Genomic DNA, 15,049 nt, shown 5'->3' on the forward strand with positions numbered 1-15,049 from the left:
TTAACAAAAACAGCGGTCTCGTAGGGTGTTTATTCTACAATTACTTTCTTTGACCCTTACTTTTTGCAGAGTACGGCGTGATGTTCAGCAAATCTGTGTGCTTTCTGGAGGGAAGGAGAGTATTTGTCTTTTTGACTCAAGGACACTTCTGCCTCAGGAACCTCGTGCCGGGAGACTGACAGAGCCTGGCTAGACGGGGGAGCGGGAGGTTCAGAGCACTTTCCGTTGGGATATGACTGCGAGTGCTGATAATAGGTTACAGTTTGAGATGTCTGCCTTTGGAGTGAGAAGTCCCAGCGGGTGGAGGAACGGGGGGAGGCCTGGGATGACAGCGAGCTATCCGGTTTCTGTGAGTACTGATAGGAGGCTGAGGTCTGAGAGCTCTGCCCTTCTCTGGAGGAATTATGGTCATGAGTGGAAAGAGAGTACACCTGGGGCCTGGATACAGATTAGAAAATGGATTTCTTTTACACTTACAATAATTAAATACATATAAATTGCAAAATGACAGCATAATATACAGAGGTCAAACCTAATACTCTTTGGGCTATTTTTAAATATGAATACACTGCATTTTGTTCATTACACTGTCTATATGAATATACCGGTACTATATTTTGGATCAAGATTTGAATATGTATGGTGACTGCCTGGGAGGAGAGTAGAGTCTACCTGCGTCTTAAGAAACAGGCACACAGGCACCACTGCACAAAGGCAGATGGTTTAAGAATTTAAAAAAAAACTTCCATGTTAAACATGAAATACAAACATTCAGTTTAATTCATGTGATCAGAACAGCCCATGTTGACCCGGTAAGCATCGTAGAGCGGAAACAGTCAACAAAAGACCCTTATGATCTGCAGGATCATCATTCGGGTAATTTGATGGTTTACATTTGAGTTAAATGATCCAAAAACAGCTTTTAAACCTAAACTCCCAACAGTCGTTTTGAAATTAAGCATTTTGGATGGGGGGTGAAACCTCTTCAAGAACCAAGAAAAGAAATCCAGACCTACAGTACAGTACAAGGCCGCTCTGACTACACTAGAGGCATGAAATTGGGATATCAAAGATAACCAGATGATTCCTTCATGCCAACTCCTTTAAAGACTGTTACAAAATGTTGTTCCAATAACCCAAGTAAATGTACTGCTTATTTAATTGAAGAGATTCCTATATCAGTTGCAGTCACAACCAGGTTACCCATTATCCTTTTCTCTCCAGCCTTACTGCTCCATCTCTAGCATTTCTTTAGCAATGTAGTCACTCTATCTCCTTTTTATATTTTCCAACCAACTCTTTCTAGCTTCTCTTACTTTATCCTCAAGACATCAAACCCTGGCTGTTCCTCTGACGTGCTTGTTTTTTTATCTTATCCACCCACATCGCTCGGAAACATTGACCTTTTCTCTCTAGCACACATCGCCGCCATTCCAGGTTTTCTTCCTTGTACTCAGTTTTCTCACTAAAGGTCAAACTGTTATTGGCATAAATCGTACTCCGTGGAGATGTCTGTCTGACCTAATCTGTCAATCTATCCATCACCATGGTAAACAAGAAGATGCTCAGAGCTGATCCTTGATCCACCCCCACTTTTACCTGAAAAGTCTTACTGCACACTTGCTGCTGTCATGCTGTCCTTTTATATGTCCTCTACCACTCTACAATATTTCTCCACCAGCATTCTCTTAGTAAGCGCTGCATCCATAGCACTCTTTCTTGATGCATGAAACTACACTGTTGCTCACAAATCGTAACCATTTTTCTTCTGCTAGTTTCCACAACTCTTTCACAGATATCCGCTGTGTGACTCATCCGCTTTATACCTCGGTAGAGGCTACAGCTCTTTCTATCTCTAACCATTATCATCCAAACCTCTTCACGTTTAACATCTCGATCTCTGTCTCATTAAGTGGTACAAATCCTTCACTCGTTCCTTGGGGTTCAGTTTTTTCACACACCTCATCAAGTCTTCTCCTTAATTGGGTTCACAACGCGTGTACCGTGTTCTCCTTTAACTGACACAGCTGTACTGCAAATTGCTGCCAGCTTGCAGTTATATATGTGTGTGTCTGTGTGTGTAAATATATTCTTATCCAAAGACACTTGAATTTATGGATGAGCAATGAAAGGATCTGCTTAGCTTGCTGTTAGTGACTATTATATCGCCCGAGCCACTTGTGGTACTCATGATGTACAGAGATGTCTTGGTTGATCGATATAAGAATTTCTAAAAACCAAGATGGCATGAGTATGTTCAAGCATTAATACAAATGGCAGACACACCAAAAGACGATGTTAACATAACAGTGGCAACATCCATCAATAACCTAAGATACGTTTTTTTTGGATGCTTACATAATTTAACCGATTTTAAGTTTACAAAATAAAGTTTACCATCACTTTCATTAGTGCCATTAAACTCATATTTAAACAGAATTAAATGCTTTCCTGTCCATGTATACAGTAGCATCCACTTTATCTGACTTACCAATATGTGTCTCTGTCTTTCTTTTCCACCTGATTCCATCTGCTCAGAGCCCCCAAATCCCTCTGGCTGTGATTACTCCTCTCCACTACCACACAGACATCAAGACAACAGGCCTAAATACATGAAGTATTAAATAAAGTGCATGAAAGTTTAGATGTTCTGACAAAATATCATGCTGAGCAATATGCCATTACCTCAAACACCTAAAAATAACATCCATTCACCTATCCAATATCAATACATTAGAATGACTAAAAGTAAAAATCAAACACAAAAGCATTGGCAAAAACTGCAAGTTCAGATGACGGCTGAGAACATTAAGTAAAGTTGAAGTTTCCTCTGCCTCTACTCTGACTCACTTTGCTGGTGTTTACTGAAGTTTTGGTTGCATCTCGCCTCATGAAGATTCTGGCCTCGCAGAGCAGCCAGGACCGTTTGGGCCGCCAGGGACAAGGGGCCAGCGTACAAGCTGTCACTTAACTGCTCCATAACCCCTAAACAGCGGGACTGGTTGCACTCTATCTTAGATGTGCTCTCTCTTTTTTTTTTTTATCTATTAAAAGAACCTAAAAAAAAAAAAAAAAGGACAACAAAGGAGAATTTGTTTCAGTGACACAATGCCCTATCTTAAACTAACTTGTCAATACATCGTACATGGGGAGAAATTAAATAAGAAACAAAACTTCAAAAAGGTTAAGTTTTACTTTATTTGCCAGATGACAAAAGATGAGGAAAACAATTATTTCAGAACATCAGGAGACATAAGACATCATGAAAGTTTTTTATGAATTATTGCATGAAAAAAGCACACACCCAGATCTCTAAAATGATCATAAACATCCTACAGGCCATTGCCTTAGACTGATCATCTTCACAAAGCAAAGCACACTTGTTATCAGTGTATTCCTATCTGTCTTCAGTTGGAGCAAAACGTGTGCCCCTTATCGGGGCACGCTGGCTGCCGGAGCTCTGCGGCTGTCACTGCTGCCCTCTCTTTGTTATTTTGCCCTCCAGATCTTCCACCATTTTCTGCAGCAGCCCAGCATCCAGGTGGAAAAATATGTACAATTCCCTTTCCCGCCTTTGAAGGGGATTGCGTTCCAGCTGAGAGCGCTTGGCTTTGACTTCTCCCAGGATTTCTTGCATCACTCGTTGCAAATTCTGCAACTGAGACTCTGCTTCTGCAAGTTTCAGTGTCAGCTCCTGTAGAGAGAGGAGGAGGATGAGAAACAACCAAAGAGAGAGGGGGAAAAAAAGAAAAAAAAACACATGCCAGGTAAAAATAAAACTATAATGCAAAGGCCAGTTTAAAAAAATTAAATTTAAATATATATCAGTCCTTTACTTGATTAAGGAACTGTTTGTTTTATGTTTGGCCTTTAATGTACCCATATAAAGACTAAAAAGTGATTCATTTTGCATCACTGCTGACAAATTATGCTGCCGTCACTATGGGCAACTGTAAATCATTAATGTAACTATACATTCACTTTCATTAACAACACTTATTTAGTGCCACTAAAGTGGCACTGTGACAACATTAAATTGTTCTTTGGCAGCTAGCCTCATATAAAGCATGGCCAGACACAGAAAGGTACTGTATGTCTCCGTCATCACTGTTTTTGTTTGTTTGTGGGTGAGCAAAATGGTTCTTAATGCATGTGCATAACAAAACCAATACATCAAAACTCGTTAGCATGAAGTAGAAATCTGAATTTAAATAAGCAGCTGCTTGTCTGGACAGCGGCTTATGGAAAACTGTATACACTATTTGTGTAACTGAGTAGTAAGCTCTGTGTCCCCACTTTTGCTACTTCCAGTTACCCAATGCCATCTGTGTCACAAGAAAATCTTGTCTTTTTATGATAGCTTAGAAATTATTATTCAAATTATTTGTCAAAGTACCATCTAAACCAAGTAAAAATTACTGAAAGAAAATACAGGACAGGTATCTTCAGTTTGCAGATGAAGCCAATGAAATAAAAAAAAGACAGATGAAATGACTGTGGCAGATAGATGCTTAGATCACAAATGTTAACACAAATTACTTTTACAAACACTGTTTCAACTATGAAACCATTCACTGCTGGGTAATGTGCAATATTAGCAGGCAGTATTTTCATTGAAACGTCTGATTCATTGTCTTGACCGACAACACAAACAGTAAAAATGTATTCTACTAAAATACAGTGAGAACAGTAGGAGAGAAGCATATTAAATCATGACACTGGTTAACAGAAAATAAAATAAAATGACTCTGTTCTATAAAACTGGTATAAATATTCTAAGACTAAATATTTATAGGAAATATGCATATATATATATATATATATATATATATATTATATATATAAAAACACGTACATATCACCACAATTCTGTCTCAAAACACAGAGTGAAAGTATATCTCCAAGCCTCAAAAAATATAATCTGATACAAAATGTTGTCATTAATTATAGCCTCCTGAGAAGCATTTACTACCACTAATTCCCTCTTAAGTGCTTGACATGGTAACATATGTGAAAAATGTAAGAAAAAAAAAAGGGAGAAAATAATATTTTGTGCTACCAGCTTCCCCCACCAACAGTGACCAGTAAATGAAAAACTGACCGACTCACATTAGGATTTGACTGCTCTTTGTATGCTTGATCAAGAATAAGGAAGAGAATCGAACCCACCTGTGCATTTGGGCAAAGGAGCTCCTGGTCAGTTATGGCCGTCGGACATACCTGGGGGCCTAAGACCACTTGCTGGAGTTGCGTGTACATGGCTCGATGGAGCGCCTCGCAATCGCCATGGAAGCGAGCTGTAGTGTACAGCTGATCACGGCAAGCAGCAGCTATCGAGTCTTGGGTCAGCTGGAGGCGATTTGCCAGATCACAAGCAGCCTGGTCCAATGCTTCATATGTCCGAAAAGGTTCTGATCGACTATGGCCTGACTCATGGTCGAGAATCTGGAGCAGTCTGAGGGAAGGGTTGAGTAGAAGTCCAAGTTACATCCCAAAATAAGCTTCAGTGATAAGTTGTTCAAACAACACGTGTGTGCTATACATCCCTTACAATGTATAAAGCATCAGAATCTGGCAGAAAATGTAAATTTAATTCTAATTTAGTTTTGCAAATAATTCATTTTGCATTTTCACATTTATATCTTTTTGACTGACCCTTTTATGGTACTTAAAAGTAGATTCTGTACATTCTGAAAAAGCTCTAAAACACATCTTTCCTACATATGGTTCAAATCTTCTCACCTAATGAAAGCAGCATCTTTGCTGCTGATGATAGGGTTGGGTCTAGGGTTGACTGCCAGATCTGGGTGTGCAAGAGCTTCAATTCTTACGGATGCTGCTTCGCACTCCTTTGTCAGTCTGTCACTAACTTCTCTCAGCTGATTCTGACATGTTTTCCACCTCCTCAACTCCATCTCCTGAGCCAGAAGTACCAACTCAAAGGATGCTTTCTGACGGAGTAAACAGTCACGCACCTGAGGGGAAAGAATAACATTTAATGTGGACTGTGATGAAGAACTCTCTTTTCCACTGCGTCAGACAATCACAACAAGTTGGTTGCTTCTGCTTCATGTCTTTGTTGTATTGGCATAACTCTTGCAATGTACAAATTTCTCGACAGACACAGCACCACATTTAAGACCAATGAAGGGTAGAACGGTTACCAAATAACATCTATCACATTCACAGTGTTTTACGATAATACAACTTAATCCTAGCTAGTCTGACTCTGACCTATTCCCAGTGGGTGAGAAAGAGTTGAGGTATAGTCAGAGCTGGGTAGTAACGAGTTACATTTACTCCGTTACATTAACTTGAGTAAGTTTTGGGAAATTTTGTACTTTTAGGAGTAGTTTTGAATCACTATACTTTTTACTTTTACTTGAGTAGATTTGTGAAGAAGAAACTGTTACTCTTACTCTGCTACATTCGGCTACGTTGAGCTCGTTACTTTTCTTTTATCCCCTCCGCGTACACGTCAATCTCATGACATCACTGGGTGATTCTTTGGGAAAAATGTTTGTTTTTGCATGTTTTGTCACATATACAGACTCAAACACACACAGAGTTTATATGAGTTAATGGCCTTGTTCTAGTTCTGCCTGCAGAGCATGGTTAAAAAAAAGAAAAGTACAAAGGCTTGAAATTTTGTGCTACTTGTGCTTAATTTATTTATTTATTCTGTTATTTTATTTATTTTATTATTTATTAAAGTACTTGAATTTACTTTAAGATTATTTTAATTTAAGCTATTTTCTATTTTTTAATTAATTTGAATTCATTTTATTATTTTATTGATTTAATTTGCCTGAAGATGATTATTTTGTACTTTTGTCTATTTGAATGGATGTGTTAAAAAACAAAATCATACGTTACTCAACAGTTACTCAATACTTGAGTAGTTTGTTCACCAAGTACTTTTTTACTTTTACTCAAGTAATTATTTGGATGACTACTTTTTACTTCTACTTGAGTCATATTATTCTGAAGTAACTGTACTTTTACTTGAGTACAATTTTTGGCTACTCTACCCACCTCTGGGTATAGTAAACAGTATGCACTGAACAAAAAAGTCCCAGGATGAAATTGCTGGTGTCAGCTACTAACCTGGTCCTGTCTGGAAGTGTAGTAGTCCTGCCTGGCCAGTTGCAGAGCCAGGTCACCCCTGACCACGGGAACATTTAGCAATCTGGCAGACTCCCTGAGGGCAGCAGGTACTGGTCCATGAAGCAGAGCTTTCAGCTCTGCCTCCACAGCCTGCAGCTCTTTCCTTGACACAACTTCACGAACATGCAGTGAGGAGGAAGTGGAAATGCTCTTATAAAGAGAAGAAATGTGAGAGAGCTTTAGAAAGTAAGCCAGGAGACTAATAACACACCTCAATAATGAATGATGATGGTCCCAAGTGACATACACTATTCATTTATTTTACCTTAGTGTGGCAAGTGTTTTCAGAGAGCCAGTCTAGACCAGCCTTGACACCCTTCTCCTCTGCCGTGGCCTGCATCAGCTGATGCTGAGCCACAATATGTGACCACTGAAGTCTTGCCATCTCCATCCTCCTGCGATTGACAACATGATCTTCCCCCTTTTCTCCTTCACGGTCAATTTCTTCCACTTCTTCATTTTCACAGGAACTGAGATCGAGGACCTGAAAGCGCTCTGAACAAGAAGTCTCAACAATGTCTGAAATGCCTTGAAAAAAATGCTTCCGTGTGAGGGCAGCTAGTGCTTTGGTGTTGAGTTCCTCTTGATGCAAGTAGGGATCCAGTGACAGCTGAGAGAGCAGGAAAGTGGGCCTCAAGGAGACAGAGGGGTCTGATTGAGCTGCAGGGTCTCCTTTTTGCATGGATTCTGGCTGAGGGAGATATGAGGCAAGCTTGCACGCCTCTTCCGTTAGCTTTTGCAACAGTGCGTTGGTATCAGCATTCTCACCTCCAATAGAAGCATAAGCTTCCTTAAGTTTACATCCAGCGCTGTCCAGCTCTCGTGCAAGTTGCAAATCAACATCTGCACGAGAGATGGCCATAACCTGCAACTTGTTATAGCGGCGTTGCTTAAGCTCCTTCTCTTTATACAGCGCCTGAAGCTCTGCCTCCAAGTCTTCTATGGCCAAATCCCCGTCTGCTGCAAACATGGAGGATGATGAAGAAAAAGGATCCAACATGTTGGCACTGCTTCCATCTGAAGGTCCAATGGTTTTAAGGACTTTGCCCAAAGCTGCTTCATCCAAAATTGCTTTGCCGGACTTCTTTAGCTCTTGAAATGCAAGTGCCTCCTCTGTGGTGAGGACATTACTGCGGTTGAGGGTCCGACAGACGAAGCGCAAAAAGTGAAGGTTCTCCGGGGCACAGTCAAACAGCCAGTCGAACTCGGAGGCGTTCAGCGATGATGCGTGAGGATAATCCAGGCGGCCCAGAGCCTCCACAAACTGGGCACCGTCCAACATGTTTAACCTGTGTCCGCTCCTACACGGTGCTTGTAAATCAGTATAAATTAATGACGATTAGACGGAGTGCAAACAAAGTGAGGGGAGATATAACAAAACAAAGCATAATCCCGACCTTTTAAAACTAGGCTGACCCTGAGTTTACGCAATATCTGTCATCTACTATGCACTGAATCCATGTCTGCTGGAGCTACACCAACCTTTAAACATGCTGCAAGATAAAAGTTAACATTGTAGGGAAACTACAATATTAACCCTCCCATAAAATATCACAGTAGCAGAAAAATCACACAAGTACAGTTAGATTGACCCTTAAGAAACACATTTCTAAAGCAAATGCTGTATTATAATTGAAAGTGAGTAATTAAAAAGCAGAAGTGGCTAGTAACGAGTTATATTTACTCCGTTACATTTACTTGAGTAAGTTTTGGGAAATTTTGTACTTTTAGGAGTAGTTTTGAATCACTATACTTTTTACTTGAGTAGATTTGTGAAGAAGAAACTGTTCCTCTTACTCTGCTACATTAGGCTACGTTGAGCTGTTACTTTTCTTTTATCCCCTCTGCGTACGCGTCAATCTCATGACATCACTGAGCAATTCTTTGGGAAAAATGTTTGTTTTTGCATGTTTTGTCACATTTACACAGACTCAAACACACACAGAGTTTATATGAGTTCATGGGCTTGTTCTAGTTCTGCCTGCGGAGCCTGGTTAAAAAAGAAAAGTACAAAGGCTTGAAATTTTGTGCTACTTGTGCTTAATTTATTTTTTTATTCTGTTATTTTATTATTTATTAAAGTAATTGAATTTACTTTAAGATTATTTTAATTTAAGCTATTTTTATGTTTTTATTAATTCATTTTATTATTTTATTGATTTTATTTGCCTGAAGATGATTATTTTGTACTTTTCTCTGTTTGAATGGTTGTGTTAAAGATAAATCAGACGTTACTCAACAGTTACTCAGTACTTGAGTAGTTTTTTCACAAAGTACTTTTTTACTTTTACTCAAGTAATTATTTGGATGACTACTTTTTACTTCTACTTGAGTCATATTATTCTGAAGTAACAGTACTTTTACTTGAGTACAATTTTTGGCTAACCTACCCACCTCTGTTAAAAAGGCTGAAGCTGACTGGCTGAGTCTTGACAGCCAGTCAAACATGAAGAGACAAGCTGCCTCGTCAGTAACAGTCACTGCATAATCATTTTTGATCATACATAAACCCCAATTCACAATTAAACTAGTTACAACTGTGTAAAAGGACAGCAGATCCCACGAAATGATTTCAAACCTTCCCTGCACATCAGTTCAAATGTGATACGAAGCAACGAAAACCAAACTGAATCCTCTTTACAAACACATAACTCTGCAGTAACGCTAAAAGGAAAACCTTCCCAAGTAAATGGTCTTAACAAGCACTTTCTGTGCAAACAGGGACGGGTTTAGTGGTAGTGACACAAACTTAGAATGAAGGAGGGATTACATTTGGAGGAAACATTCGCCTTCTGCCTGTTTGTGGCGTCGTTTTATGCTACTAACGGGTTTAATTTAGCATTAAAACAAATATCTAAGTAATCAAGGGGGAACTCGACAACTACAGTTAGCAGTTTCTGTATCTTAATAGGCAGCAAGTACTGACAATACTATCGTTTATATCTGTTTTTTATTTGTACTTCTACAAAATACTTACAACGGTCCTGAGCGACACCAAGCGCGCCAAAACTTCCAAAGCGACCGTGCGTATGACGTAATCACGTAAATCACGGTCTTCTTCTTCTTCTTTTCCTTCCTTCTTCTTCTTCTTTTAGGAGTTTAATGACGGCTGGCACCAACTTAAGGGTGCATTTACCGCCACCTACCGGACTGGAGTGTGGAACATTCGATTGACAGTTACAGACTAAATAAGGTCGATAATAGACCAAAATAAAACAAAACCTAAATCCTCTCCATTAACCCTGTTCTTTTAAGGAATGTCCTTACATGCTTTCTAATGTATTCTGTCCGTTCCAACAAGTTACCTATCGTAAAACCTATTTTCCCTCTACTCAATTCTGCCTTTAATACTCTCGTCTTCCTCTCATACTCCTTACATTCCATCATAACATTATTATTTTATATTATTTTATATATTGTGTTATTAACATAACACATTATTCCGTGTGTTCGCACTGAGCTGGGGAAAAGAGCTTTTAAATTCCCTGCCCCCTTTGCTTGGAACACCTTTCAGAAAGACTTTAAACTGACGGACCTGTGTTTTTAAACTACATGTGCCCGTGTTCTTAAATTTAAAATTATTACTGAAGTTGTTTTTACATATTATTGAAGTCACCACTATTGCACTTTATTCGCTAACAGTTTGCACTGTCATTTTAATGTTTATTATGTTATTGCTGTTATTTGTGTATGGACGTGTGCTGCTGCCTTCCTTGGCCAGGTCACCCTTGGAAAAGAGGTCTTGACCTCAATGGGTTTTTTATCTGGATAAATAAAGGTGAAATAAAAAAATCCTTCAATGACTTTGGTTCGATCTTGAAGGACCTAGAGCGTGAAAGCATTGGACAGTGTCTCTGTACCTGATGGTAGTTATGTCTTCCTCAACATCTGCACTTTATATGATTGATGTGATTACCTACTATTAACTGGCTGTGACCTCCTATGCATCTGCACTTTATAAGACATGGTTTTATCATTTTATTGCTACTTTGTTCCTCTGTTATTGTTTTGTATTCTGTCTTTTAACATTGTGATTTTATTTGTTTTGACGTGCGCTGCTGCATTCTTGGCCAGGTCACCCTTGTGAAAGAGATCCTACATCTCAATGGGCTACTACCTGGTTAAATAAAGGATAAAAATAAAATAAATAACATGCTCTATTGTTTCTTTTTGATTGCAATGACTACAACGGCCTGTAGGATGTTTACCAATCATATATAATGTGCTGTTTAACCCTGTATGTCCCAGTCTAAGTCGAGTGATGACCACCTCCTCCTTCAGGTTCCTGGTCAGTATCTGTTCTTCTCCCACTTGCTTCTGAATGCCATAAAAATGTCCTCCTGTCTCATTTGAGTCCCAATTCTCTCGCCATACCTTTTGCATTTGTATTTTAATGATTGACTTCCATTCTGATTTCCCTATCCTATCGAATATTGATATTGACTGTTTCTGATCTGAGTGGCTGCTTTGCCAGACTGTCCACTTCTTCATTGCCCTCCACCCTTACATGAGCTGGTACCCACACAAAACAAACTCTTTTCCCCCTACTATGCATTTCATGTATCAGCTGGTGAATTTCCAGCACTAGGTCTTGTCTGCATGACTTCATGTTTTTTAAACTTTCCAATGCTGCACCACTGTCTGAGGCCACCAACCCATGCATCTCATTAGCACTTTTAAACCACCTAACTGCCATTCTAATAGCTGCTAATTCAGCTGTAAAAACGGATGCATGGTCCGTTATTTTCTCCTTCATTTCTATTTTGTACTGTGGAATGAAAATTGCTGCCCCTGTTCACCCGGTTTTTGGGTCTTTTGACCCATCTGTAAAAATCAATAATGTATTTTTATACTTTAGTTCTATATATTTTTGCACCAATACACCTATATCCCTTGCTCTCGATTTCCTATTTTTCATCCTGTTTTGTATTACAAAATCCACTGATGGCTCCTGAAACATCCATGGAGGAGTCTCTGTTAGTGTTACATTTCTTATGTATTTCATATTATTTAAACCAATTCGCTCAGCTCTTGCATTTCCAATCCATCCCAAGTTCCAAAAGTTAGTTTTATGATGTTCTGCACACTCCTCTACTACAGTTTTTGCTGGATGTGTTTGTTTGTGTCCCTGCAGATAAACCCAGTATTCAAGCATGATCTTCAGTCTTCTTAATCTTAATGGCTCTTGCCCCATCTCGACCTGTAGAGCTGCTACTGGAGATGTTTTGAAAGCTCCACTGCATATCCGCAGAGCTTTCGCCTGCTCTGCATCCAGCTTCTTTAAATGACTTTCCGCAGCCGACATGTATGCCACACTGGCAGAATCTACTCTAGATCTCATCAATGCCTGGTAGATGGTTATCATTGCTTTCCTGCTTGCTCCCCACTCTCGTCCTGCTAAGCACCTCATCAGGTTATTCACCCTCCTACACCTGTCTACTAAACTTTGTATATGTTCTTTCCATGTCAGTTTTTCATCTAATATGACCCCTAAATACGGTATAACTTTGACCTGCTCTAGTTGATGACCATACAATTTTATCGAAACCTCCTTGTGTCGTTTTGAAAAGCACATAACTTGAGTTTTTGCCACTGATATTACAAACAGCCATTTGTTTGCCCACTCTTCCACCTTTCTAACTGCTGAAGTTTTCCTTGTAAATATTTTTGATTTCTTCCCCTTACCCATAGTGCCCCATCATCAGCAAACAATGTCTTACTTATTCCTCCTTCCACCTCTGGACTGCACACACTCCCTTGTGGCGTTCCATTCTCTACCTCATACACCCATGAATATTCCTTCCCTACTCTCACCTCTATTGTTCTCCCAAATAAAATACTCAACACCCAATTATAAAGCTTGCCCCCTATTCCCATTTTTTCTAACTTAATTAACAACCCTTCTTTCCATAACATATCATAAGCCTTTTCTATATCAAAGAATACTGCCATCACCCTCTCTTTATTTGTCTGAGCTTTCCTGATTTATGATTCTAACCTAATTACTGAATCCATTGTGTTTCTTCCCTTACGGAACCCACTTTGATACGGTGATAACACTTCTCTACTTTCCAAATAAAAACTCAACCTTTCAGTTACCATCTTTTCCATTGTCTTTCCTAATTGTGAGGTTAATGCTATTTGATCATTTGATGGATCTACTGCTTTTTTCCCTTGCTTCAAAATGGAATAACTACTGAATGCCTCCATGCTTGTGGAACCTCCCCTGTCTCCCATACTCTATTAAAAAATGTCAAAATTTCTCCCAGTGAATTGTTATCCATATGCTCCAACATACAATAACATACATCGTCTTTCCCTGGTGCAGATTGCCTGGTTCTGGAAATGGCTCTCCTTAATTCATACATGGTGAATTCTAGGTCTAAATGATCCCCTCTTATATCCTTTTTTTTATTAACCCATGGATTTTGCTCCAAAATTCTCTGCCTTTGTATTTTTGTCTCTGATGAGATATTATTTGTGCTATGTATATGAACGAGTTTTTCTGCCAACAGTTCTGCCTTCTCCAAACTGCTAACTGCAGTCATATCCCCACTTCTCAGTACTAGGATTATCATGTTTCTCCTCATACCATTCATCTTTTTGACCCTTCCCCACACTTCGGCCATTCTTTTCCTTCCTCTTCTTTTTCTTCTTCTTCTGTTGTGTTTTCTATCCTACTCCTATTCACTGTTTTTTTCCACTAGCGTATTCACTATATTTCGTCTTCATTTCTCCAAACCGTCTCAATCTAGTTTCTTTTACTTTATCTTTAAAATATCTAGTCCCGACTGTTTGTGCTCATTTTTAACCTTTGATTATATCCTCTTAGAACAACATCCTTTTCCACCCTATTTATCCTTTAGTTTTCTGGCATCCTTACATGCATAGACACCCAGATGGACATGACTTTTGCCCCCTGACTGATTAGATTAGATCTTTATTAGTCATTGGTATAAGAACGAAATTAAAAGTGCCATCAGTCAGGACTAAAAAAAACAAACAGATAAATACTATAGCATACAAAACACTTTCACACAACACAAAATAAAACAAATAACTGATTAAAACCAATAAATAATTAAAAATAGCCTACACGTGCACACAATCCCTCATTTACAGTTTGTTTTTGAGTAGATTGAGTTTTGTTACACTTGTAGGATAAAAACTGCCTCTAAATCGGGCTGTTCTTGTTTTTATTGCTCTGTACCGTCTACCTGAGAGCAATGGTGCAAACAGAGAGTGTCCAGGGTGAGAAGTGTCCTTGGTGATCTGTTTTGCCTTTTTAATACAGGGGTTGTTGTGCAAGTCCTCCAGTGTGGGGAGAGGGCCGATGATGTTTTTGGCTGTATTCACAACCCTTTGTAGAGCCTTCCTTTGAGCCACCGTGCTGCTGGTAAACCACACACAGATGCAGTACGTCAGTATGTTCTCTATGGAGCACTTGTAGAAAGACACCAGCAGGTTGTCCTTGATATTGAACAGTCTTTGCTGGGCTTTTTTGTCTGCCCAAAGGTGTTCAGGTTCCACGTCAGGCCCTGCTCAATATGGACCAAACAGAAATCAGCTACCCTCTCCACAGGTCAATTTTTGTCTTCCTGTAGTCTATGAGCTTTGAGGTGAGGAGCAGATTGTTCTCCCTGCACCACACTGACAGCTGAGCACTTTTGAATGATAGCATACTTTCATTCACTAACCGGTATTGATTTGGAGTGGAATAGCCTCTTGGAATAACCTTTGCAGTTTGATGGCCATCGACGTTGGTGACGTCAAATAAGTGTTCACGTCAGAATAAATTCCTTCTTTTTTTTTCTTTCTATTTTTTTATACAAAACTTCTGTTCTTTTACCAGCCGGTTTCATACATGTTACTTGGTTAGGTG

General features: G+C 39.2%; 2 protein-coding genes across 2 annotated transcripts in view; both read right to left on the bottom strand.

Moving 5' to 3' along the window:
• Positions 1–2,980, bottom strand: part of poln (polymerase (DNA directed) nu) — a 69,589-nt gene extending 66,609 nt beyond the window's left edge. The window contains exons 1-3 of the mRNA XM_061710173.1: positions 2,851–2,980; positions 2,492–2,576; positions 61–438 (exon numbers count right to left, since the gene is read on the bottom strand). Of these exons, the coding sequence (XP_061566157.1) occupies positions 61–438; positions 2,492–2,576; positions 2,851–2,980 (593 nt within the window). The remainder of the gene's footprint in view (positions 1–60; positions 439–2,491; positions 2,577–2,850) is intronic.
• A 209-nt stretch (positions 2,981–3,189) lies between these two features.
• Positions 3,190–8,846, bottom strand: haus3 (HAUS augmin-like complex, subunit 3). The gene is made up of 5 exons (XM_061710450.1): positions 7,433–8,846; positions 7,108–7,317; positions 5,743–5,975; positions 5,170–5,455; positions 3,190–3,694 (listed from the first exon to the last, which is right to left on the bottom strand). The coding sequence occupies exons 1-5, from the start codon at positions 8,447–8,449 to the stop codon at positions 3,470–3,472; spliced, it is 1,971 nt and encodes a 656-aa protein (XP_061566434.1). The 5' UTR covers positions 8,450–8,846; the 3' UTR covers positions 3,190–3,469.
• Positions 8,847–15,049: the final 6,203 nt, after the last annotated feature.

This window comes from Cololabis saira, chromosome 20 (assembly GCF_033807715.1).
Source record: "Cololabis saira isolate AMF1-May2022 chromosome 20, fColSai1.1, whole genome shotgun sequence".
Classification (NCBI taxonomy): Eukaryota; Metazoa; Chordata; class Actinopteri; order Beloniformes; family Belonidae; genus Cololabis; species Cololabis saira.